At 41.0% G+C, this 27343-nt stretch overlaps 2 protein-coding genes across 3 annotated transcripts in view; one reads left to right on the top strand and one right to left on the bottom strand.

Moving 5' to 3' along the window:
• Positions 1 to 845: 845 nt before the first annotated feature.
• Positions 846 to 7000, top strand: LOC137613415 (pro-opiomelanocortin-like). The gene is made up of 5 exons (XM_068342626.1): positions 846 to 946; positions 1271 to 1327; positions 1603 to 2297; positions 4824 to 4944; positions 5971 to 7000. The coding sequence occupies exons 4-5, from the start codon at positions 4831 to 4833 to the stop codon at positions 6601 to 6603; spliced, it is 747 nt and encodes a 248-aa protein (XP_068198727.1). The 5' UTR covers positions 846 to 946; positions 1271 to 1327; positions 1603 to 2297; positions 4824 to 4830; the 3' UTR covers positions 6604 to 7000.
• A 9207-nt stretch (positions 7001 to 16207) lies between these two features.
• LOC137613188 (protein EFR3 homolog B) overlaps positions 16208 to 27343 on the bottom strand; it is a 28939-nt gene continuing 17803 nt past the window's right edge. For both annotated transcript variants that reach the window (XM_068342168.1, XM_068342169.1), the window contains 17 exons: positions 25550 to 25681; positions 23617 to 23695; positions 23245 to 23380; positions 22929 to 23090; positions 22723 to 22834; positions 22501 to 22552; positions 21690 to 21862; positions 21421 to 21496; positions 21174 to 21335; positions 20784 to 20915; positions 20617 to 20684; positions 20397 to 20524; positions 19866 to 19957; positions 19700 to 19748; positions 19223 to 19329; positions 19093 to 19142; positions 16208 to 18448 (listed from right to left, as the gene is read on the bottom strand). In XM_068342168.1, coding sequence (XP_068198269.1) covers positions 18343 to 18448; positions 19093 to 19142; positions 19223 to 19329; positions 19700 to 19748; positions 19866 to 19957; positions 20397 to 20524; positions 20617 to 20684; positions 20784 to 20915; positions 21174 to 21335; positions 21421 to 21496; positions 21690 to 21862; positions 22501 to 22552; positions 22723 to 22834; positions 22929 to 23090; positions 23245 to 23380; positions 23617 to 23695; positions 25550 to 25681 — 1816 coding nt within the window. In that variant the 3' untranslated portion in view covers positions 16208 to 18342. The remainder of the gene's footprint in view (positions 18449 to 19092; positions 19143 to 19222; positions 19330 to 19699; positions 19749 to 19865; positions 19958 to 20396; positions 20525 to 20616; positions 20685 to 20783; positions 20916 to 21173; positions 21336 to 21420; positions 21497 to 21689; positions 21863 to 22500; positions 22553 to 22722; positions 22835 to 22928; positions 23091 to 23244; positions 23381 to 23616; positions 23696 to 25549; positions 25682 to 27343) is intronic.

The following is a 27343-nucleotide window of genomic DNA, read 5'->3' as shown; positions in this document are numbered from 1 at the left end:
ATTTTAATAAAAATAATATGCAATATTACTCTTTTTATTCTTTTTACTTAAACAGTTGTGAAGTTATTAATAAAATCATGAAAAGTAACAGTTTGTTTAGTTTTAATATTGTACTATTGGCAAAACTCAATCCTTGCATATGGCTTCTAACATATGTTCTGTTATTACTTTTGGGATGCATAAACATCATGTTGGGATGCACAAATTTTTCTTGAAGCGCATCCCAGGAATGCACTACTTTCTTGAGGTAAAATGAGCTCTGTAAAAGTCATGGATTATTGCAACAATTAAGATGGATTAATGTGAGTCAGTGCATTGCAGAGGAGAGGGATTAGTAGAGAAGAGTGTCCAAGCAGAATGCAGATACAAATGCAGGAAAAGAAGAAAAGAATTAGTCACTGTAAACAGGCAGCATGAAACACTGCCCGGCTGAGAGAGCTGGTACTTTGGTCCGGCAGGGAGCGTGAGGAAGAGCCAAGTCTTTGAAGGAGTCTCAAATGCATGATCCAATGCAACTCGAGAGGGCTGCACTGGTGCTGGTTCTTTCTCCATTCAGGTAATAACACACATCGTAAGAGAAAGAGAGACAGAAAGAAACAGAGAGCTTATTCACACAGTCAGAGTGTAGTCTTTATTCAGATCCGCTACCCCTTATCCACAGTGAAGGCATAATGGAGGTCTATGCTCTTCCGCCTCAGGAATGGCAGAAGGGGTGGAACCATGTGAATCAGGTATCACTTTTAATAAAAAGCAGAGAAGTGGGCACCGAGTCTAGACCAGAAAACAAGTAGTGGAAGCCAGGAGGTAACTCAAAGAAGCAGAAACTGACTTGGAGGAACAGCTCCCAGTTCTCCTGGTGGAGGACGAGATCAATACATCATACCTCTTTGAACCCGCTGCAGGAGCGTTGTTGCATCACTGCTCAGTTCATTGTAAACTAACAAAGGTGTTGCAGGGGGTGTTTGTGTTGTAGCATCGATGTGTCATTTATGTGTGGGTTAAAAGTATTAGAGAAAGAGGGAATATTGACTGAGTGGAGATGGAGTACATGCATGTGGGAATATTTAAACAATTTACATGTTAACATGTTATGTGTACTTGTTCAGTCTTGAATCCTGATTATTCTATAATTATGATTAGAACTATTTTCGGAAAGGGGGGGTGAAATGCGTCATCATGCTGTTGGAATGCACTGTTATATCATAATGTTCAAACCTCTGTTTGAGAACTGCGGAGGTGTCTTACGTTGCTCTTTTAATTTTACATTCAGATCCAGTGATGCTTCAGATTTACGGGCAGGAGCAGGAGAGAGGAAAGAATCTGACAGGTTAATATATTTTACTGATCTCCATCACACGTTAAGAAGCCAATTTTGAGGTTATCTTACAATGTCAAGCTTTAAAAATAAGAGTATATTAAGAGCACATGTTGTCTCATCTCACTCTGTTATTCTACGTGGTTTATCCATCTATATATGGAATAATGGACGGCACAGCTTGTCGTTTAATGAGGTGATTTGTGTGTGTGTGTGTGTGTGTGTGTGTGCGTGCGTGCGTGCGTGCATGCGTGCATGTGTGTGTGTGTCTTCTTATCCATTTCCAGCTCACTTGTGACATCCAAACAGTCAGTCCTAATGAAGTATTTTCACAGGGATACACGCACACCTCGTAAAGCAAATCCACAGAATAATGATCCAATCCATCATATTGATCAGCACACTCTACTCTGGCTCCTCAACTTTGTTTGGTTGATGTTTGTTCTCTGTCATCATGACTGATATTGGAGGGATTCAAGAGACACAACCACAGGCATTCCATGTTTTTATGAGTGTATGAGTTTTTATGAGTGTATAATAATGTTAACATGCACCCAAGAAATTTAGCTGAGAGCTCAGAATCCATAAAGATAATTGATGGCTTGCAAGACTGTAAAACACCCAGATGATGAAGCAGGATGAGGAAGAGGAAGCTAACTGCAGTAGTTTACATATTATCTGGTGACGTGAGCTACACCATTGATTTAAAAGTGTGTAGGCTGCCTTTTCAAACACACAAACACATCCAGACCCCTTACCTCTAACACACCCTGCGGCCTTGAGGATCCGAGCTCCATACCTCACGCGACTATAAAAAGAGCTTCTCTCCTCCAAGGAGGAAACAGCAGTCCCTTTCTTTTCATCACAAGCACAGAGGAGGCAGGGGACGACGAGATCACAGTCAAGAGTCGCCACTTGAGAAGATCTGTAGACAGACGGAGAGAGATAAGAGCCAAAAAGGGGGGAAAGTCGTTTGGAAAAGGTAAAAAAAAGTTTTTAAACTAGTTTTAGCCTTCATGCAGGTGAAAACTTGTGATTGAATGTTTCTTCTCTGAAGAAAAGAAATGATTTATCACCCTTATTATCTGTAGTTATAACACATTTTTACAGTTTATATGATATATGACTGACCTTCCTCTGTAAATTATTATTAAATTTAATAACCGATATTGAAGTTATTGTCTTGCTTTTTGAGAGCATGATTAGTTACATTAGATGGACATCCCATTATCATACACCTCTCCAAACAAAAAAATAAAATGCATATTTCATCAGTCATTACCAGAGGTGGTTTCAAATATTTTTTAATCGTATTTTGAGGGTTTCTTTGATCAGAGCAGGTATGTATAGAGCAAAACAGAGCTGAGTGAGTCACAGCGTTGTAGATTAAGCTCTGCCGGAGTTAGACAGTTTATTTGTGTTACTCAGCCAATGGAGATGCGTCATAAAGGAATTAATTCATTGTTATTATTTGTAGAAATACTCCTTCCATTCATTTCTCAGATGAATATCTGTATGAGTGCAAGGAACTTAAACAAATTTCCTTTCATACATGTACGTTTATCAATTGCTGTCCTTGAACGAACATTAGGGCAGTGTGTGCAGTGATTACAGATACAGCAGCTATTGTCACAGCAAGTTACAGGTTGACAAAAGAGCACTGTGTAAACTCATCACTGACATGTATTGTACATTCATGTAATGCACATGTAAGAACTTTGAATTCATTCTGCTGATTTTTGATGTGTTTTTTATGGCATAATTAAACACGCTCATCCTGTTTTTAAGCTTTTCCCATCATAGCATTGCCGATCTGATTTCATACTGCCCACTGACCAAGAAGCTTTACACATATCAGCTGACAGTGGATATTTATTTTGTTCCATCATTCACTTGTTAAACAACTATAAAATAATGACAAGTTCAGTTTCTTCTAAAGGGTCCTCAACAAAAGCAACTTTGTTCATATTCCACGCAGCACAGAAATTCCTTCTATTAACTATATTAACTTAAAACACATTTCATGTGGAAGAGAAATGATCCTCAGTTAAGTAATAAATGTGGCTCCTTTTTTATGACTGTGAAGCTAACCTTGAATCCAGCAAGAGGATGATGGATTCTGCTGCTGACAATGAAAATATTACATAACTGCTGCCTACAAGGCAGAAAATGTCTCTCAAAATAATAGTATTTTATGATGGAGTACCATGGCCAAAAAAGGAGAGGAAAAAATGGGAAAAGTTTGTGAAGAAAGTCAAAATATAAGAATAAATTAATAGTTTTATGAGAAGAAAAAAAAAATTAACAATAAATCTGTACTGTTACATGAAACAAGTAATACTACCATAATATTGTAACACCTGGATCATTCCATCTTAAAGCTACTCCCTACTATGACTCCTAAATCAACCAAGACTCTGGCATCTAGAATCACACTGGTATTATTATTCATTCGATTGTTATTCAAGGACACCAACATTTCACTGATGTGGTTTTTTTCAGGATCTGGCTTCAGAATTGATTGGTTTCTTCTATTATATAAATTCACTATGATATATCCAGGAAGTAGTTTGTGTGAATTTTAAGCGAAGACCAGCGAGGATTGCTTCACAAACAACTATCTCCTCCACTGGAATGGAACTGGAACTGCTTTTACAAAGCCTCCATGTAGTGGTGACGTTCCAAAAGATTCCAAATGTCTTTTCTGTACCGGAACACGTACATTAAAATTGCTTTACAAGATTCTCCCCGTTCATCTTTTGACTCCTCTAATAATTCCCCTCTAATAATGATCATGACGTCTGACTGTATTCTGGCAATATGAGAATATTTGACTTGGGAATACTATATTTTAGCCATTTTACTTTTTTTTATAATACTGTGAGTTTTAAAAAAAATTTTAACTACTTGAAAGTTTGCAAATAAGTTCTGCTCCTTTGAACTTTGAACTTTGAATGAAAATCCATGTGTACTCTTGCTTCAATCCTTAAGTTAATTATATTAATTTCAATGCAGAGATTTTATTTCTCTTGGAATATGACAAGTTCACCTCTATGGTGTTCTATGTAATATAATGTTATTTTTTTTGCTGTCTGCTTTCCCAAAAACATCTGTGTCCTCCCTCCAGCAAAAGAAAAAAACAACTTTTTTTTCTCTTCATGACTGACCATATCATTATCCAAATACATTTAACATTACGCTAGAGATACATTCATGTGCTGCTGATAATCAGGACCATCTGTTCCAAAATGTGTGCCTTTGGGTGGGAAACGGTTCATGCCATATTTTACACTGATAAAAATTACTTGACGTCAAAACATATAGAGACATATAAGGAATGGAAAGCAGGATTGTGCAAGGACACTGATCAAGAAACACCAACTTTATTTATTCAAAAAGAGTCCATTTATCCTTATTTGAGCATGTCGATGCTGGACATTAACACCTACTGTGTTTTTGGATCTGCTTGATTCATGGCCTAATTTTGTGTTTCTGTTATCATCAAAAGGGTGAAGATGGTACTTCTGTCAACAGCATTTGTCGTGGTGATGTCGTACATGTGCGCCCCTGGGTTCGGGTGCTCAGACGGCTCCGATTGTGATGACATCAGGCACAAGGAGAGGCCACTGGTAGGTCAAACCATCAAACTGCTATGGACATTGGTGTAACTCTGTTTGTCTTCTGGAACAAAGCTTTATTATAGAGACAAATTTCACACAGAGGTATTTCAATAATAATAAGTGATGATGATGCAACCACAATAAATAAAAAAAATCTAGTCTCACTCAAAACAGTCATGAAGTGAAATTTATTTGTGTCAGATATTATTCTTTTGTTTTTAAAAATGAGAAGCAAAGCTGAAACAATCAATGCCTAATACGTCTTTTCCTGTAGCTTTTGTAGAAGAAGAAGAACCTGTAAGCTGTTTTTTAAGTACAAATATTTTAACATGATGTCACTTCTGGTTTTGTTCTAATGTGAAAAATCAAATGAAGTTTTTCATTGATTTTTTTCCCTTTTTTCTGACATTTGGGGCCAATTGAGTCAGTTAGGGCATATTAATCAATGGAAATGGAAATTTGTTGGTATTCCAAAAATCATGAAATGGACTTTGAAATAATTCTTCTCCTTCTGTTGACACAAGCAGAAACTGTTACGGAGCAGTTTTTGAAAGATTAGAGTAAAGCTCCTTACAGCTGTTAGAAATTTGCATCAATGACATTGATTGTTTTTCTTGGGGGGGGGGGGGGGGGGGGCTCTAGTTGCGGTCATGCTGACCTTTTTAGTTTCCTTCATCGGTACCATGAAATTGATTTCTTTTGGGTCTTGTTCTTCAAAATTCAAAGCCTCAATGAGACACGAGACCTCAAACATCTGCCACATTTTTCTGGTGAATCAATCCAACTTTGTTTTTGCCTTTTTGTGGATGTTGAGATTTAGGCTTTAATCCATGGTGACACAATCTGAAAATCCTTTTTGATACTAAAGTTTATGCAAATTATAGTCTTTGCATGAGTCTCTTTTTTTTAGCATTAGCTGACTATAATAATTATAAACCTTAGGAATAACACAGCCAATGCCTGATTGCAACAGTATTACATGTTTGAAGATAAGAGTGGACTTTAAGCAGTTTTTTGTGTGAATCTTCCTTGCAGGACTCCATTCACTTCCGTAAGTCTGTGATCCAACCTGAATTTCCAGATGTCAATGCATTGTTGCTGAAGGTTATGGATGATGAAGACTTTTTGCTCAGCATCGTTGTCATCAAAAGGCTTCCTGCAAATAAAATATTAGAGTCCTTTTTGGAATCCCACAACAATCAGAGACGCTCTTATGCAATGGAACACTTCCGCTGGGGCAAACCGTATGGCCGCAAGCGCCGGCCTGTGAAGGTCTTTGCTTCTTCTCAGGATGGAGGGGGCTCAGTGAAGGGAATGTTCCCGCCTCAGGCACGAAGGCAGCTGAACAGTCATGAGGATGATGCAAGGGAAGACCCGAATAGAGAAAGTCATCAAAACCAAGGATCGTTGACAACAAGACTCAGCTCTAAGTCGCATGTCCAATTAATCCCACAGCAGAGGAAACATGGCTCCTATCAGATCAGACACTTCAGATGGGGGCGCCCGTCTGTCTCCAAACGTAATGGCAACATCATGAGGACGCTGACAGACAGACAGCTGAGGCAGATGAACAAGCGCCTCGATAAAATTTTAGCGAAGGATTTGCAGAGGATAACAGGCAGGATACAGGATAAAAAGGGGGAGGGCCAAGTCATTGAGAGTGTATAGTAACTATTGCACCCATACGTTTTCATTTTATATCACAGAAAGGTGTGACTATTATATGCATGATGTCGAATCCCTTTTACTGGACAATGATCTTACTTGAAGTTAAGTTTCATGTTGAATAAAAGCATTCATTCATCAACAGATTGCCTTGACTGAGATGGTATAAAAGCTTTAAAAAAGAAAAGTATTTGTCAAAAATCATGACATTATGTTCTCTTTCTCTTCAGTGTGTTTACACTGAATAATTAACTCAGTCATCAACCCAGTGATGGATTCCAGGTATTCAGTCTGTACCTATAATGTACAAAGTAATAAAAATAAATAAAAATCTTTGAATGAGAAGGTGTGTCAAACTTTTGACTGGTTGTGTATATGCAGATCCTTTATGTAAATATTCATTTTGGTATAAAATAAACGCCAGTTGTAAATGAGATTTGTTGTATTCATTACAAATATTGTAACAGTTGTGACTCATGAGTCTATTCCAGGTGTTGGCAACCTGTGGCTTTTTTTGTCCTTGCTGCATGTGTTATTTGTGTTAGTTCAGGGGTTTTTTAAATTCTTCTTCTTTTCTCTCGGCTTTTCCCTTCAGGGGTAACCACAGCTAATCAGTTGCCTCCATCTAACCCTGTCTTCTGCATCCTGTTCTCTCACACCAACTACCTTCATTTCCTCTTTCACTACATCAATAAACCTCCTCTTTGGTCTTCCTCTAGGCCTCCTGCCTGGCAGTTCAAAACTCAGCATCCTTCTACCAATATATTCACTATCTCTCCTCTGGACATGTCCAAACCATCTCAGTCTGGCCTCTCTGACTTTATCTCCAAAACCTCTAATGTGTGCTGTCCCTCTGATGTACTCATTCCTGATCCTATCCATCCTGGTCACTCTCAAACAGAACCTCAGTATCTTCCTCTCTGCTACCTCCAGCTCTGTCTCCTGTCTTTTCCTCAGTGACACTGTCTCTAGACCAAACAACATCGCTGGTCTCACCACAGTTTTGTACACCTTTCCTTTCATTTTAGCTGAAACTCTTCTATCACACATCACACCTGACACTTTCCTCCACCCGTTCCATCCTGCCTGGACACGCTTCTTCACCTCTTTTCCACACTCTCCATTGCTCTGGACAGTTGACCCAAAGTACTTAAAATCCTCCACCTTCTTGATCTCTTCTCCCTCTAACCTCACCCTTCCACTTGGGTCCCTCTCATTCACACACATGTATTCTGTCTTACTGCGGCTAACCTTCATTCCTCTCCTTTCCAAAACAAATCTCCACCTCTCTGGCTTCTCCTCCACCTGTTCCCTGCTCTCACTGCAGATCACAATGTCATCTGCAAACATCATAGTCCATGGAGATTCCTGTCTAACCTCGTCTGTCAGCCTGTCCATCACCATAGCGAACAAGAAGGGGTCAGGGCTGATCCCTGATGCAGTCCCACCTCCACCTTGAACTCCTCTGTCACACCTACAGCACACCTCACCACTGTCTTATAGTCAGTGCTCGAAATTGCGACCATTGTGGTCGCATATGCGCCCAAATTTTTATCAGTGCGACTATTAAATATATTTGGGAGCACCGGTGCGACTAGGGAAAAAAATCTGGTGCAATATTTTTTTCCTCTTCTCTCTCACTCCTTCTCTCTCTCCATAGAGCAGGGGTCACCGAATGGCGGACGGCGGTCTGGATCCGGACCGCGTGATTGTTCTGTCCGGACCCGTGACCACTCCATGATAAATTCATGAGAGTAGATTTTCTTGGCGCATTTTTACTTTTAGTTCGCGGCTATAGACGGCGGGCGCTGCTCCTCCAGTTAATCCGGTAATAGCTCCACTCAGTTCAACCAATCAGATCGTTTGTCTACCCTGCGCAGTCAGCGTACCAGGAAGTGAGACAGCTCGCTGCCGCTACTGTTGTGAGTTTACCGCTACAGCTGAGCACAGCGAAGGGAGACAGCATAGCTCCAAATGAAGGGAGGTTAACGAGGAAAACTGCTGGTTAACAATGAGTGGACGAAATTTATGTTTATTCCTCAGTCACACAGTTCAAAACCATTTTACCTCACATGGTCTGAACACGTAGCATGAATTAAAAGTGGTAACATGAAGCTCCACTATGAAACAAAGCACAGATCTTTTGCGCAGAATTATCTCCTGAAGTCCGAGCTGAGGGCAAAATGATCCAATAATAACCAAAATGGTTCAGTTCAGGTACCAGGCTGGCCTTAAATAGCGCCACAATGCGCTATTTAAGCCACACCTAGGTAGTGCCTCGGTTTGGCCCCTGACCCCGAGGTGGACCAACGCATCATCCTCAGGTGAGCGTCTCTCATACAGTTTTATGTGGATGTGGGGAAAACACGTAGGCGCCGAGTGTGCACCCTCGAACGCACTACCACGAAAGTTTGTTTGATGCGGACACGTGAGTGTGGACCTGCCGGAGAATGTGTGTGAAACAGTCTGAGCAGGACCGCGGTCCTGCCAGGAAACAACGAGTGTGCGGCTGCGGCTGCACTCCTGGGAGAGGGAGAGAGGCGCACGGAACGGAGATGGACGGAGCAGTCTCTATCACTCCGTCACTGCCTTGCTTTTGGGTAGGTGCTCCTAAAGTCTTTGCTGGTGCTACTAACCTCTAAATTTGGGAGCACAAGTGCTACCAAGAAAAAAAGTTAATTTCAAGCCCTGCTCACAGTCCTCATACATGTCCTGCACCGCTCTAACATACTTCTCTGCCACTCCAGACTTTCTCATACAATACCACAGTTCCTCTCTGGGCACCCTGTCATAAGTTTTCTCCAGATCTACAAAAACACAATGCAGCTCCCTCTGGCCTTCTCTGTACTTCTCTACCAACATTCTCAAAGGAAATAATACATCTGTAGTACTCTTTTTTGGCATGAAACCGTACTTGCTGATCACATGTGCTCACTTCTGCCCTTAGTCTAGCTTCAACTTCTCTTTCCCATAACTTCATTGTATGGCTCATCAGCTTTATTCCTCTGTAGTTGCCACAACTCTGCACATCTCCCTTGTTCTTAAAAATGGGCACCAGCACACTTCTCCTCCATTCCTCAGGCATCTTCTCACTATTTAAGATTCTGTTGAATAACCCAGTCAGAAACTCTACTGCCACCTCTCCTAGACACTTCCATACCTCTACAGGTATATCATCAGGACCGACTGCCGTTCCTCTCATTTTCTACATTCATCAACTCTTCAAACTACTCTTTCCAGCTTCCCATCACACTACTAGCGCCTGTCAATAGACTTCCGTCCCTATCCTTAATCACCCTAACCTGCTGCATGTCCTTCCCATCTCTATCACTCTGTCTTGCCAACCTGTATAGATCAGTCTCTCCCTCCTTACTGTCCAACCTAGCATACAAGTCATCATGAGCCCCTTGTTTTTGCCTTTGCTACCTCTACCTTCGCTTTACGCTGCATCTCCCTGTACTCCTGTCTACTCTCCTCAGTCCTCTCAGTGTCCCACTTCCTCTTAGCTAACCTCTTTCTCTGTATACACTCCTGTACCTCCTCATTCCACCACCAAGTCTCCTTTCCTTCCAGATGACACACCAAGTACTCTCCTACCTGTCTCCATAATTATATTAGCAGTAGTTGTCCAGTCATCTGGAAGCACCTCCTGACCACCCAGAGCCTGTCTTAACTCCCTCCTAAAAGTCATGCAACACTCTTCCTTTTTCATCTTCCACCATTTCGTCTTCTGCTCTGCCTTTGCCCTCTTCATGTTCCTCACCACCAGAGTCATCCTACACACCACCATCCTATGCTGTTTGGCTACACTCTCACCTACCACTACTTTGCAGTCACTGATCTCCTTCAGATTACATCGTCGACACAAGATGTAGTCTACCTGTTTGCCCCTACCACCACTCTTATAGGTCACTCTATGTTCCTGCCTCTTCTGGAAGAAAGTATTCACTACAGCCATTTCCATCCTTTTTGCAAAGTCAACTACCATCTGTCCTTCTGCGTTCCTCTCCTGGATACCAAACCTGCCCATCACCTCCTCATCACCTCTGTTTCCTGCACCAACATGTCCACTGAAGTTTGCACCAATGACAACTCTCTCACTTCTTGGTATGCTCTGCATCAATTCATCAAAGTCCGACCAGAATTTCTCCTTCTCCTCCAGCTCACATTCTACCTGTGGAGCATACCCACTAACAACGTTGAACATCACACCTTCTATTTCTAGCTTCAGACTCATCTCTCTATCCGACACTCTTTTTACCTCCAGGACATTCTTAACAAACTCCTCCTTATAGATAACTCCATTTATCTTCCCATCTACACCATGATAGAACAATTTGAACCCTGCTCCTAAACTTCTAGCCTTGCTACCTTTCCACCTCATCTCCAGGACACACAGTATGTCTACCTACCTTCTCAGCATCGTGCCAACCAACTCTCTACCTTTTCCTGTCATAGTTCCAATATTCAACATCCCTACTCTCGGTCCTATACTCTTGGCATTCCTCTTCTCTCTCTTCCACACTTTCCTCCTATCCTACTTCGACCAACAGTAGTCCAATTTCCACCGGCATCCTGTAGGTGAACAACACCGATGAAGGTCGTTGTTAACCAGGGCCTCGACCGATCCGGTATGAAAGTCATAGTTTTGATTTGCATGTTTGGTTTGGTAAATGTTTGACGTCAGATGCCCTTCCTGACACAACCCTCTGTATTCATCCGGGCTTGCAACCAGCACAATAAGACACTGGCTTGTGCCCTCTTGCAGCTACAGGGTAACAGACACAGTGACAGACATGGGTCAACTTCTAACCCCTTCTAACCCAACCCCCTCTAACTCCTTGTAACCCTAATCTAAATATAAAGGTTTTTAATTGTACTTGTAAATTGGAAGATTATTGTGATTTTGAAACATCCATCCATTTTCGTGTAGATCAGAGACCGTAATCCACTTTTCAGGTCACGTGTTACGCTGAAGCATATCCCAGCTGACTTTGGAAAGATCTTTTCACCCTAACTGCATGTTTTTGGAGAAAGCTGGAGAACCTGGAGAGACACGACATACTACCTCTGCATAGAAATTGAACCCAGAGCATTCTTGCTGTGCGGCAACATTACTACCCGCTGGCTTACATTCATTCATGTGTATTATTGTTTTTCCATAATTTAATATATAGGCCTATTTACTTACTGACGTCAGCCAGGCAATTATTATTTAATTATCATTAAAACTGTGATGTTGCTTTCAATGCCGTAGTTCCCCAGCTTTGAGTGTCTGTTCCTCTTGCTTCATCCCAACCTTGAAAAAACAAGATTAATGAGTAGAGTATAACTTTATTTATCCCTTAAGGAGGTTTCGTCAGGGAAATTAATTTCTCCGTCACACACAGCACAGTGAGTACACAAAACACAGAAAAAGCACACAGAAAGCACCAGTAAATAGAAAGTAGTACGACACCAAATAGAAAGATTAATAAATAATCCATCAAGAATATACAAAAGAAAATCATAAATAGGTATAGAAAAAAAAAGAAATAAAACAAAGAGGCCTGGTTAAATATGGGTAGAGTGAAATGTCTATAGTGTTTGCATTGTTTTTGGTGCATTGTTTGTGTCATCCTTCAGCTCTCGTGTGGACTTTCTTCTTCTTCACCTCCCCCATAGAGGAGTTGAGCAGTTTAATGGCTCAAAGGATGAAGGAGTTCCTAAGTCTGTTTGTCCTGCATGTTGGGAGACACAGCCTCTGGCTGCTCAGGCTTCTCTGGTTATTGGTAACGGTGTGTAGAGGGTGGCTGACATTGTCCATGATGTCCAGCAGCTTGTCCAAGGTTCTCTTCTCTGCCACCGTTGCCAGAGGGTCCAGCTTCATCCCGACCACTGAGCTGGCCCGCCTGATCAGCTTCTCCAGCCTGGAGAGATCCGCCTTGGTCACACTCCCTCCCCAACACACCACAGTGAACGACAGGAAGCTGGCGACCACAGACTGATAGAACATCCACAGGAGCTTCCTGCAGACGTTGAATGCCCTCAGCCTCCTCAGAAAGTACATCCTGCTCTGTGCTTTCTTGTATAGTTGCCTCGCGTTGCTGGTCCTGTCCAGCTTGTTGTCCAGCCACAGCCCAAGATGGAGAGGGGCCACTTTGCTGCTGTGGAGAGGGGAAGGAGGCCATGGGATAGGGGTGAGCTGCTGCTGCGGTTGCGAGGGTGGAGGGTGATAGGGGGTGCTGAGGGGGGCCCTGGTTGAACCTATGAAATGATAAGCAAACATCATAAACCCCAAAAATGTCAGTGATGACTGAATTGTGTTTTCTGTCGCTGCTCCTTGATGAAAGCAGCCCTTCTTTTAGTTCTTGTCATGTGAAGCAGCACAGAGTACTCTGTTCTCATTACCACTTCTTATACTTAAATTGAATGTGGCTGAGGAAAAGGGAACGGCAAAGGTCACCCAGATAAAAATCAACCATTATGTGTGATTTGTTTTTGGCGAAAGCCTTGCGCATATTTAGACAGTCTGGAATCCGTCTCTGGGTTGATGTCTGAGTAAATTATTCAGAGGAAACACATTGTTTGGAAAAATGACATAATGTTATCATCTTTGATGAAAAACCGTTTCAATGAAGTTATGAACTCTAAATGTTACCTCACAGACAGAAGGTCCCAGATAGATAGATAGATAGATAGATAGATAGATAGATAGATAGATAGATAGATAGATAGATAGATAGATAGATAGATAGATAGATAGATAGATAGATAGATAGATAGACTTTATTTATCCCAAACTGGGAAATTTAGGTATAGATGTTGAATTGTAGTGTTGAATTGGCAACTTGTCCAGAGTGCACATTAAATTAATTTTAAAAAAATTGAGTTCATTTCTTAATCTACTGATTTAAAAAAAATTAAATAATAATAATCCAGATTACTTTTAGTGCAGAGACATGTTTAATTCCAACAACATTAGATTCATGTGGTTCTGGCTAATGAAGACCATATGTCTGAAGTGGGTGGGCAAAAGGAACACACAACGGCTGGAAGTGCTGGAAGAAGTCATATCATGTAGGACAATTTAAAAATCAAAACCTTCTATTTACTAACAAAAGATAAAATGAATCCCCACTTAGAAATGATTTTGTGAACATTTGAACCTGCAAACCATATTAATATTGTAAGAAACCCTTCTGTTTTGGAGAGAGTTCTGCTGCAACTTAATTTTCCTTTCAGCTCATAGTTTCATTTGTGCGGTTGTTCTCATCACCAGTGGAGGTTTATGTACAGTACTGTTTGTACGCCCAGAACCTGTGATGTATAAATCAGTGCAATGGCGACTCTGCTGAGACAGGACAGTCATTTTTCAGACAGAAACTGTAAATGTTATCCAGCCCCACACGGGTGAAGATTTGCTACTTTCTTCATCTAAATTAATGAACTCCGGGTGCTGTGGTAGGTTTGGGCAGCAGGTATGAAAATAACAAGCAATTTGAAGAGGTCTCAAAGCACCCTGGGATATACAGTATATGAATAATATTTTTTCTCCATTTCAGGCACTCTGTGGTCCAAATTATAGCTGATTATAAAAAGAATGATGGTCGTGAAACCATCAACTGAATCAAACAATGCAAAAACAAAAACAAAAACAAAACATTGGGTCTTTTCAATTAAACTTTAGCTGAACAATCGTGTGAAAATGGGTGCAAATTCTAACATCACTGACTCTTCTCCTTTTCACTTCTTTTTCCAACACTGCCTCAATCTTCATCACTTATCTTTCCTTTTTGAACTCTTAACTCCATTTTTTAATAACTGATCTCATAATAACTTTCCACTGCAAAACTTCTGGAGCCTGAACTACTTTCAAATACTTGGTTGACAGAGCCGATAACCTCTCAGCAATACAATATAAAAATATATCAGCAAAATAAACATATTACAAGGGGGAAACTTGGAGAACAAAGTGTTAATATTAATATTTGGGACTTAAAAACAGAATGTTCTGAACAATGAGGCTCAGAATAGAATACTAAACTCAAAGGACCAATGAAAACATCCCAAATAGTGATGAAAGGCTAGAACATCACAAATCTCTAAGTTAAAAATACCGTACTCACATTTCTCTTGTTATTCAACAAAACAAAAGCAAAGACATTTTTCACAGTGTTCCAAATGAACAAGATTCATTCAGTGGCACAAACAGAGCAGAGAAATTACACAGCTGCAGCCTGGACCATCTCAAAGGTCCACAGTTCTATAAACAGAGTTAATCACTTTCTGGGGAATGGCTTTTAAGAGGATACACTAATGAGTAATGGAAATGGATTTGAACTCATATTCCAAAAAGTATTTCAAGCTGAAGATCATTTGGGTGCCTACTATATAGAGAACACAAATTCAAAACATTTTTCTGTACCACGTTTAAGTTTAATGGTGGTGGGGAATCCTGATGGGTTTCAGCTTAATGTTTGACAGTAAAAACATATTTCCTTTATGGATTACAGTGTTGTGCTCCATCAGTGAGCAGATGTTTCCTTCGTCCCAGAGGTTAACGGTAGCTAGGGTAGGGGCAGGGCTGCAATCAATAGTTCAATAATTCGATTCAATAGTTTCACAGAATTTTGACTAAGTATTCTTGTTGTCACAATTACCATGTACATATTCCATCCACGTGGGCTTATTTCAACGCTGGTTATGTTTGTGGGAACTTTTCTAAGTAAGAGGGGATAGAAAAACAAGCCCAGTTGAAAGTCTGAGGCAGTCGTTGAAAGTGGAGACTGTGTTGTGAAAATGTGTTTGACAGTCAAAAACGGACTAAAAAGCATTATCTTTGAATCAATCAGATTACACATAAACAGTACCTTTGGCCGCCATATCAGCTACACCCAGAGGGGTGGTCTAACTTGTTCTCAGCGCCCAGGTCAAAAACTAAAAATTGTTGATGGTTTAGGGACACATTAGAGGACATGGAATGTGGAGCTTATCACTAATTACCATTGATAATAAACCATACTCCTTTCAGGACAATGAAACCACTGTCTGCAGGATTCAGGACAGCATGACTCCATAAGAAAAGGGACCGGGGTCTAAACTGACCTGCCTGCAGTCCAGAACTGACAACTATTGAACATTTTGAAATCTTCAATATGACAGAGAGCCAGAACTCTGGAGCTGTTGAAATCTTTAGTCCCTAAGAACCCATGTAAAGAACAAGACGGAACATGACCCATGGCCTAGCACTTTGGAAATTCAACATGAAAGTTTTCTATTTCCACATGTTGTCTTTGTGCTATTTGTGATTACATGTGTGGTTTCAGTGATATGAAAATGACCGTTTACTGCTTTTTATTTACGTTTTACACAGTGTCCCAACTTTTTTTTGGAAATGGGTTTGTAGAAGAAATCAGGAAGATTTCCACTGCAACAATCAGACAATGGATAGTCGTGACAGGCAGGTAAATTGTACAGCTATGGAGAATACAGAATTTGAAAAATGTAGTGGAAACCAAAGACACAAACAAGAATGTGCTTCTGTGGAACACAACGGAGCTGGTTAACAGTAATCTGTAAATACAGTCAAATAGAGAAACATTAGGAAATATTTTGATTTCAATCAGAAACAGATCAGACCTTTTGTGGGTACAGACAAATTTATTGTACAAGATATCAACATCACTAGCATGCAAAGTCATTTATGACAATCATAAGGCATTTTCTCCATGTAAAAGCTGCCTTTGTCACTAGGTAATCCAGTTTTAAAGTGCAAAGTTCACAGAATGAATAGATTTGACCTACAGCACTATTTTGTAAAATGGATCCATCAACTAGACAGGATGAAAAAAAGAAAAATTCAATTACCATCAGTTAATACTACACTACACAATGACAAGCATACCAGTAGATTTACAGGTCTATGACACTGAGGACACTTTCACAAGGTGTCACTGGAAGGCCGAGCCAGCTGCATGGCTCTTAGCTTGTTCCTGAATACACTGGTGGAGAGTCACTGAATGTAAATGGTGGGGAATGAAGACACACCTGCATGAAAGTTCACATGAACAAAGACAAACACTCACACCTGGCCAACAATACACACACAGAGGACATCATATTGTAAAGAAATGACTAAAGTGAACGCTAGACTGGGTTGTAACTCCTGACAATCAGGGACATGACAGACTACTTTAAGATGGCAGCAACATGTTTAAAGTGTGATGCAGTGAATTTATAGAAGCAAGCTGGGTGGTGGTGGTGGTGGTTGTGGGGGGGGGGGCAGTGTGTTGCATCACAAAACCACAGTAACAGAAGGTACAGTTTAAAACATTCAGAAGGATGCGCTACCAACAGATGGGCCGAGTCAGACTTGAAAAGTTATTGCCATTGTACTTATTTACCTGTGAGTGTGTATGTGACAACATGCACACAAAAATGGCTTTTAATCTTGTTGAATCAGACATGCACTGCAGCAGCAGCAGCGTCACATATGGAGCAAACTCATTCCAGAAAGACTGAGGACTGAAGACAACATTACAGGACGTGACCAATGCTAAGATCTGCAGCTGAATGAAGCTGAACCTGGATTTGGTTTTTCCACCAGATGGGGTCTTTAAACGTCAGCAGAGCTCATACCGCAACACACCTACTTGGTAACTTGTGTAACTTTTGAGATTTTAATAAACTTTTCTGAATATGAACTATGTAGCTTCCTCACTAATCTATGAACCTATCAGCGCAGTCTAAAATTAGAATATACAATATATACAAACAAAAACACTCCTGCTCTGTACATTGGCTTAAAGATTTAGATATTTCTCTCTATGTACACATTTATATGAAAGTAAAAAAAAATAAAATAAAAATCAAAGATACTTCATGAACCTCCAGTGTTTGATCTGGTAAACATCTCAGAAGTTTATTGTGCATGTAACTGTGGTGCAGTGTATGTTTTATTGTATGCTTCTATTTGAGTCACCTGTAAGGCACACTCACAAGGGGGGGGGGGGGGGTAGAACACAGATCTACAGCTAACGTCCATTAAAAATAAACATAAGAACAGAAACTTAGCTGCAGGAAATGAATGCCTGTCATAAAATTAAAAAGCACTTTTGGCTAACACTAAAAAGGCAAAGCAAAAATTTGGTAATACATTAAACACAGACCAACATGTTTAAGAGCTGAGGAGGAGATGTCGTAGACAGCTAATAGCTTTGCACACATCTATATATATTTAATTTAGAAATGCACAATTAACTGTATGTGCTGCATTAATACAATAAAACATATCAAACATGAAATGACATAAACGAGCAACATTGATCAATTGTGCGATGGAGGGTTGTATGGACCCCCTTCAGTCACAAACACGTCAAAAGAATTTCAGCGTGATCAAAAGTCACTTTACAGAGCATGCAACATATTGATTCATTCTAACGCCTCAACAACAACTCTTCATCACTCATACCTCACAGTTCTTGGTAATTTCTAATTTGAAAATCCAGCCAGCTGAATTTCTATAGACATTTAAAGACAACTGAGGGAAATATAAATTTGCATTTACTGATGTTAGCTAGCCCGCTTGTTTTGGTTGTGATCACTGGGCAGAAAGAAGATAAGTTAATTAGTGGCTTGTTCTTTAGTTGGCTTCAAACAGTTGTGGTTTCCCTCCTGTGGACTCCATAATCAAGATGTATAGACAGTGACGACCTGTTTCCTCCCCTACCCAAAATCCCTTTCCTGTCTTGCGTGTGGACTCTAGTACACACAGAGGTCAGGAAACTTCATCTCATAGACGGGGACAGATCGGCCCTGACTTTGGCCGTAACCTGAAGAAATGGTTCCAGATGGACTGGGCGGGGGTCTGAAAGAGAAGAAAGCCTGACGTCATTCACTCATGCCTCGTCTACATGAAGAAAATTTACTCAGTTTTTAAAAAAAATAGTTTTTCATATAATGACATAGTGAAAATGATCCTCGTGCTCATGCCTCTGCAGAAATAATTCAAAACACTGTAGTGTCCATGTGAGCTCAGTAGTTAGTGATGGATAATTTCTAAATCAACTCAACTGTGTATGAACCCTATCTTATCCAGCGTGGCGAGTAATCAAAGAAAAAGATAAAGGCAAAGGCAAAATCATAAGTAATTTTGTTGGAACTGGCAATATAGTGGGGTCATTATTCTACATGCTAACAGAGGAGCACTAACAAATGTAGCAGCGGGTCGACCATTATTTTGATTCTGTCTGTTCATTACTATTATACTGGAAATGCTATTCCCATGTCTGAAGTGGAGTTGTGTTGGCACAGCTTTGCCGCTTTACACTGCAAAAGTAACAGTGGAGTATTCAATAATAATCAGGAGACAGTTTCAAAGCTTCTGTTGTCATGGGAACGAAAGGCCAAACTGCAATTCAAGGTTCAAGGAGCCAAATGTCACCATTGACCTATTAAAAATTACTTATTAAATAATTTTCATTGCAAACATCCTGAAGCGCTATTTCTTACCTGATTGTGATCTCAAAGATCTGATTGAGTTTGCTCTGCAGTAAAGTCGCCTAAAAGGATCATAAATACCATGTGAGACAAGAGCATAGAGAAAAAGCTTGAAAAAAAGAAGAAAATGTTTTTATTGTACCCTGGCACCACAGTGGGCGGCTATCTCCTCAAAGGGAGCTTTCTGAAACTTCTCCACCACTTGTCTCCTCCGCTCCCTCTCCTGCTCCTCCATACCAACACTGTCCACTGGGGGGAGACAAAAATACAAATTTATGTGACGCATTAAGCATCAGTCTGTTACATGTTTACACTCTGGAAACAATAGTTGAGTTATTCCGTCGAAGAAGAAATGATATGATCACATTTTCCCCTTAATTTTCCTTTTTTTTTAAAGCACCCACTCTTTTGCTGCTCATTTCCATCATAAATTTCAATGCAGCTCAACAATATTATGACAAAATTACAGACCCCGAAATGTTCTTTTCTTTGGTTTCAACTGGAATGAATGATCACACAACCAAAACACATTCTTCCCAAAGCAAGTATTTACATTCATGTTCAAGCAGAGACAAAATATATATAATATAAATAAAAAATAGAGGATAAGTGAACATACCAATGGCATTTTTCAGGGTTTCAAATGTTATCTCCTCTGCTGGTGTCCTCTGAAGAGAACGAGGAAAATTTATATATGTTTCCAAGGGAGGCATTAAAATAGTGGTAACAATAAATATCTGTGTTCTAAATGTGTCCTTCTAATTGTATATACTTATTGTCTTTACCTCCTCTTTCTCCGGACTGTTTCTGGACTCCACTTCCACCTGCAGTGAGATAGTCTCTCCAATACTCTTTCTCTTAGACAAACGGTCCTCATCTGGACAGAGGACACACATATTATTCTTTTAAGACAAAAAAATCCTGATGAATTTTGAAATCAAGCCAGACTTCATGTTTTTGTTGAAAATAAAAATATAAAATAAATTCAGATGATTTAGAAAATTAATATGAGAGTGAACTGGCTCAGACATGTTAAATAATACTGTCCTTCAACTGAACGATCCTGGCTCAAGCCCAGGACCTGCCCTGAAGGGGTGGCCTTCAACCTGACACTAAATCTACATTTGTGCCAGAGGAGAAGTTCAGCTCTACTTTTTCATCCATGAATCAATGAAGGACCCAGACCAAGTTGTCCCACACTGACCTGTCGATAAATCTTATCAATATTTTGCCATTATTTACTCTCAGCAGTGAGAATGTCACACACTGACAGAGTTCAGCACTGTGAACGGAGATGTGTTGGTGGAGCCCCTTACCAGTATACTGGGGAACATAGGGTGTGCCCAGCCTCTCTGTGTTGTAACCACTACCACCCAGGACTTCAGTGATCTTAGACTGGAGGAACAAAACATCCCCTTCTACTTTCTCCAGTGAAGAGGGCAGCCTGAGGAAAAAAGGGAGAATACTGTGGGTGAAAATAAAGGTTATATTGGTTTGATCTGTGGGAAAAAAAACCTTAAGGGGGCTGGTACGTACTTGGGATTATCAATGAAGACACTCTCAGGCAGAAGATAGGGACTTGTTTTCTGCCTCACCTCAATTACCTGAAGAGCAGCCAAAAAGGTAGTTCAATAAAAGGTTTTTGTGTGTGTGTGTGTGTGCGTGCGTGCGTGCGCGCGCGCGCGTCACACAAAAAGCCAGACCTCATGTATGTGCTGGCAGAAGGCTGGGACTGTGGTGAGCTGGCAGATGAGGTTGAGGTAGGCGGCAGCGAGGGCATGAATAGCGCAGCGGTTAAAAACAGGCAGCGCCTCATCGGTGGACAGAGCCAGGTCCTGTAAGGGAAACACGAACGACAAAATGTCTTCAGTTACACCATCAATTCAGAAACTGCACTCAGATTTAAGGAGTCTTGGAAAATCTCATCTCATTATATTGTCATTTATATTTTTCTTTGAATTAGGTTTTGTTTTCAGTCACTTCACACCTATCTTCAAAAAAGTTAGTTCTGGTTTTATTTATTTGTTCTTTGTCATAAATGTGTCTGAAAGTGATTATTAGTTATCATTATTATGGGTAATAGTCATCAGTACCTGCAAGGCAAGCGCCAGGCGGATGAGATCCACCACCACCTCTTCGTTGGCCAGCTCCACACTGATCAGACCTAGCAGAGCAAACAGGGTCTCGTAATGCTGCCGACCGCTGTTCTGCTCCTTGCAGCCCAGGTAGATGTGCCGGTACAGCTGCTGGCCGTGCTGATAGAAAGACGCATGTGAAGCAAGGTGAGTCCAAATACAGTGATCTCTAGAATTTAACTACCCTGTTTCTGAGAAATCCAACCTTTTTCATGAACAAGTTGTCCTGTCTGGAGCACTTATCAACTTTGATTTTCAGCACAGAGATGTCTGAAATTATGCTGCATGGAAAAGAGCATCGTCGTTAATGTAGGCCATCACTAAAGTACAGTTCCACTCCTACATAGAAGAAAACAGCCTTTTTTAAGGATGCAAGATAATACGTTGACAACATCAGCACCACTGGCTCTCATCTTCACCAGTGAGTTGTATATTAGCACGCTGCTTCTCAGATAGTAATTAAAACAAACACACCTTATGTTGGAGAACTTGGGCGTGTTTTCGTGCCTGTCGATGAGACTGAGAAGGATCTGTAGCACCAGCAGTCGGACCTCCGGATCCTCCGTCAGAGAGAAAGACAGCAGTGGTTCCAGGAAAGAGCTGGGCAGTGCTGTCAGCATGTTGGTGGTCTGGAAACCTGCCGTCACCTGAGACATGGATCATCAGAAGCAACTTGTGATTTACAGGCTTTCAAAAACATGAGGATAAATCCTGCTAACTACAGCAGGCTTAACGGTTCTTGCACTTTTAATACGCAAACATCAAACAAAGGAAAATCTATGGTTCTGGAAGTCTAATGAGGTGACGGGACTGACGGGATCCGTTTCAAATGTAAACAGACTGATAGACTGAGTAATAAAAAAAACTAGGCTTGCTGAGCGACCATGCAGAGAAATTAAATTAAATTAGCGAAAAGGATGGTGGCAGACTGAGAGTACTGCCAAAACACACACAGAACAGAAAATTATTTTGTCAAGCTCTGTAGACTGATTTGAAATTTATAAGGTACAGCTGTGTGAAGTGAAGTGAAGTGTGACTTGACTGATTGGACCTCATTCACATCTTGTACTGAGATGACTGTCAGAACACAGTTGGAAGGACTATTACGTACATTCACAAAGAGAGAGAAAAAAAAAAAAACAGTCCTCAGTGGACCAGCCTGAAGATCAACTCTGTCTCACAACTAATACCCATCTCCTGCTTCTCACCCAGATATTTAACAAATATAAAGTAAAAAAGTACTTGCATTATATTTAATCAGAATAACACAAAATTAAAAACATACCTGGACCAAGGACTTTAGTAACATGACTTGAATCATCCTGGTACCCTCAGGCCTGCAGATAATTAACGCGGACATGAAAACACTTTAAAACCAGATTAATTTCTGCTATTGATTGCAGAATAGGACAAGAAAGATGAATGGCATACACACATGCAGCAGTGAGCTACGACCAGATGGGGTTGTGTGTTCATAGACATCATCTGCTAATTAAGAGCAACTTACCCAGAGCCTGAGGAGAGAAGAGCTGGGTGAACCCCAGGGACGGGGATCTTGCCCATGATGAAGAGCATGACCTCTGACCTCTGGTATGTTGGTAAAGTGTTGGCAAAAGATCCTGACAGAGTAGGAGTAATGGACAGACAGAAGCCCACAGATGAATCTCGGTGCAGGAAGCTGCCCTGTTAGGCCTCCCTCTCACACAGACTCACCAATGGTCCTGATGACTGCCTCCTGCAGCTGCCTCTCTTCATGAGCTTTGATGATCTTGGTGCCGATGTTGGTGCTGCCATCATAGGAGCCGGTCAACTCGTAGTCCACGCTCAGACGGAGCTGCCGCAGCAAGGTGTTGAACACCTCCAGCACAGTGGGGCCTGCATACACACACAGAGAGAATATTAAAAAGACTGGTTCAACAAAGAAATACCTACTTCGCCTACATCTGATATTTTTTTAAATCCATCTAATCCTACATAGACTGTGCATATGAGTACTGTGTGTGTGCATGTACTGTTTCTGTTCTCTCACCTACGGAGCCACTGGCAGCGATGGCAGCTGCCTCCAGCAAGACCTCCACTATCCCAGCTCGCACTGTGGCCGAATTCTTGCTGTTTGCATCCAGGTGGCCCAGAAGCTGCTGGATTACCAGGTGAGAGTGCTGGGACTAACAATGAAGGCATTAATACGTTAATGAATGATGTCAATCTGAAAGGAGAAATGTCACTGATGTAAACTTCTCAGGTTAAAAGGAATTAAAGCAACCCTGAAATATTATTTTCTTTTCCTTCGTTTTTGCTCTTAAACCCATAAAATGTTTTGTTTGGGTGCTGCTGGTCAACAAAATGAAACAGGAAGGGGAGGATGAGGTATTTGTGGATGAGACGGCCCTGTATAACTCACCTGGATCGAGTACATGATGATTTTGAAGCAACGCACTGCAAAGGTCTTCCCCTCCCATAGAGAGTGGTTATCTAAGTGCCTGAGGGAAAACACACAGGAGAGGAAGATGGGAGGAACACAGAAGATGCAATTATATACAGCCAGCAGAGATACAGAAAGAAGAAAAATATTTTAATGCTCTCAAAGCCCCAGACATCGGCCCTAACAATGCTGACAGAAACTTAACAAAAAAAAAGGGAAGTATTTATTTGGATTGAAAGTTAAACATCTATTCCAATGTACTGCAGTAACGCATTAAGACTTCAGAGACACTCGAACATGAGTGTTCTTAACATGAGGTCAGGGTGTTGACATGATATTCAATAAAATAGCAAATCAACTAATAATCGTGATTAAAAATCCATAAACATGATTATTGCTACAAAACTGAAATGCAGAATCATTACGCACACAAAGGGAGATAAATGTGTTGAGAGATGGAACTGGTCTCACTGGAAAAACAAACTAGATGAAGTGTTCCAAAGAAAGCCAATTCTCCCTAAGAAAATGGAAAATGCTGTCTCACTCAGAACAACTCTGCATTAAAACAAATCAACAGACACTGATAGACTGACCGTAAACACCCCCTAGATTTACTACTCTGTGTATTTACTAGATATTCATGGGGGCAAAAACACTCACTCTTCCTGTTGGATGCAAAGACACAAATATAGAAAAGATGGATATTCAACATCCCACCTCCAAAAACATGCACTTCAGGCAAATTGGCCGGTTTCAAATTGCCTGTTGGTGTGAGTGTGTGTTTCGTGAGTGGTTGTTTGACTACATGTGGCTCCGCAGTGCACTGGTGTCATGCCTGGAGTGTAGCCTGCCTCACGACCCCAGTCGGCTAATATAGGTTACAGCAACCCCCCGACCCGCAACGATGGATGGATTTGCAACAAAGTCAGCTCAATATGAGAAGGCATAGGCAATAATGGAACATATGTGTTGCCTACAACACCCTGAAGGTTGTTTAAAGGATGAGCAGAAAATCAAGTACTTCACACACTTTACAAAAACTAATCAACAACACACAATGAATCACAGACCATGCTAAGTACATGTGCAGACCACTGCAAAGACAGCTGAGCATGACTGAGTGAACAAATCAGAGACACCACCAGCCTCTTCATTCACGTCATCACTCCTAATCATCCTCTGACAACATGGGATGCATTTGATGACAGCTCCATGACCAGCATGTTTCAGTATCTCCAAAAACAAACCTGCTCAGAAAAAATATGTTTAGGAAGTCAGATGTCATAAGCCAAACTACTTCCACAAAAACACATTCTGCAAACTTTGGGTAAATCACTCGGCAAGAAAGTGCCTATTTAGCTTGGGTTTTTATATCAATCTGAAGAATGCAAAAACTTGTCTTCTTGTACACAGGCGGTACTCAGTGTTGTGAAACAGTGGCTGACAAAGATTAAAAACAACAGGGTAACTGAAGTGGAAAAAAAGGCAGATGGAGGAAGATGACAGATGGAAATTAGAAGACAGATAACTAAATAAGATGTGCAGCAGTTTTCACAGGCTCAGAGACATCCAAAAGAAAATGATCACTAACGTTAAAGATAGAAGCATGCAGGAACTCTTCAATGACCAGTGTGCTAAAATCACTGCCTCGTGACGTGCATGCCTCAACATAAATGCAGTAACACATAATTTAAATATGACATTTGTAAATCATGTGCTCACATGTAATCAGACGCAGCTAAGTACACTTGCATTGACCTTGTTGCAACACCTTAGTCCAACAAGTGCACAGATAAAAACGCTGAACAGTGATAAGAAACATCATCCTACCAGGACTGATCAATAGGACGACCATCCATCTGTAAAAGAGGATAGACGCCCTGCTTAGAGTTAGCGGGGCTGACTCACTTACATCAGCACTGGTGTGACGGCGTTCTTGATGTTGCCATAGGCGGCTCGTCCCAGGAGCTCCCTAAAGCAGCGCTCCGTCAGCTCCACCGGGCTTTCTTTCTCCTTCTCTGCCTGCAGCGGAGAGGGGGAGCGACTGGTGGAGAGAAATGCAGGTGAGAAAGCGTAAAAAGGAAAGAGCAGAGAAAAGAGTAGGGATGAGGCAAGGAGAAAGGATCGAAGGGAGGGGAGGGCAGGGTGGGAAGGGAGAGAGAGGGGCAGAGAATGAGAGCAGAAGCAAAAGAGGTTGAAATCAATCAGACTCAATAACTACAACAGTTCCATTAAGGTTCAATTTTCTTTTCACACAAAAACACTCCAGACTGCTGCGTCAACCTCCAATGCTGAGGTGAAAGTCCTGCTGCGGTTGATCTGCAGAGGAAATCCAGGGCTTGTGTCTACGCACACATGAGTATCAGCCGTCTGGATCCCACTGCCGGGGGGCTGCGCTCGTGTCAAAGTTTGAACTGTAAGCAAGTGTGTGTGGGGGCAGTTTCTACCGTTCTTCTTTGTTCTCATGCATAGTTAAAACCTCCAACATGAATCTAACTTGGTCATGACTAGCCTCGGGTGGTCCACCAATGATGACATTACTTATTCATCAGCTGCAACTCTTTCATCTTTCCTGCTGCTGCTGGAGAGGAAAATGGACTTCCTGCTTCTGAGCAGCTCCTCCAACTTCACTCACATTTCAAAAATTAAAACATCAAAGCAAGAAATTGAGGCTTTGTACACTGGTTTAACCACAAGAACACAAACATGAATCATGCATTATTATACTGCTGCACATTCAAAAGGGCAACTTAAATCAGTCACAAAAGGCTTCATGTTGAGCTTCTCATTGGTGGGTTAATTTACATCTTAAATCATATTCTCTTTCAACTAGCCTGTATTTTTTCATTCAGAAGGTAATATCACAAAGACAAGTCATTTTATTTTCTCCTGCAGATTGGAGAAACCGCGGTTGAAGACATGTTGTACTATGTATGCTGTGGGGTGAATAGAGGGTGGCTTCATTTTACAGACTACAGGCCACAGTGTGACTGCTCAAAAGAAGCCTTTCAGTCTGCACGGTTTCATCCATCCATCTTCTTGCAGAGGAGTTTCGGGATGGATGCACAGTTTTGTTTGGTAACACCTGTGTTGTTAAATCTTTTTTTTCTTGCTTTACACTGCAGTAATATTTGTTTAAAACATCGTCCACCTCTCTCCAGGTTCCTTTCCACCCTCCCGTCGCAGTTTTGTCTAAAGATCTGAAGACTCACCACAAAAGGGAAAATCTCAGCATCATCTAAATATTTCTTGGCTACAGCGATCTGAACTCATATCCGCTGATATCACACTTTAACAGAGAACGCCTTTGCATGTACAGAATGTGTAAAATGTGTCTCGGCTGAGTATCTCAGCTCAAATTTTCTGCAGATGCAATGCCTGGGGAAAATTCCTGTGGACCAAGAAACCCCTGAGAGCCATTTTACCCTACATTACAAACAATCGTTTATTGATGGAACAGGAACTAGAGAATAATTTAAGTATCTCCAGAAACAAAAAACCCAAATTAGTCTCAACTGTCAGAGGGCTCCGCTGTATCTGAAGTTGATCTTTAAATGAACTTGCACATGTCCACAAGGATTAATGTAGAGAAAAAGGTACCATCTGTGAGTTTAATTAGACTTTGTGGTGACTGCTGTGGATTCCACGGCTGGTGAGAGGCAGACACATCTCTGTCTCGCAGTGGATTTGTATGTTTCTGTCCCTC

The sequence above is a fragment of the Antennarius striatus genome, chromosome 19 (assembly GCF_040054535.1).
Source record: "Antennarius striatus isolate MH-2024 chromosome 19, ASM4005453v1, whole genome shotgun sequence".
In the NCBI taxonomy this organism is placed as follows: Eukaryota; Metazoa; Chordata; class Actinopteri; order Lophiiformes; family Antennariidae; genus Antennarius; species Antennarius striatus.
Note: the sequence above shows the minus strand (reverse complement) of the source record. Positions and strands in the feature narration are given on the sequence as shown.

Coding starts and splice junctions, on each gene's coding strand:
- LOC137613415 (XM_068342626.1), top strand. CDS start 4,831: ATGGTACTTCTGTCAACAGCATTTGTCGTGGTGATGTCGTACATGTGC. Junction 4,945..5,970: donor GGCACAAGGAGAGGCCACTG/GTAGGTCAAACC, acceptor TCTTCCTTGCAG/GACTCCATTCACTTCCGTAA.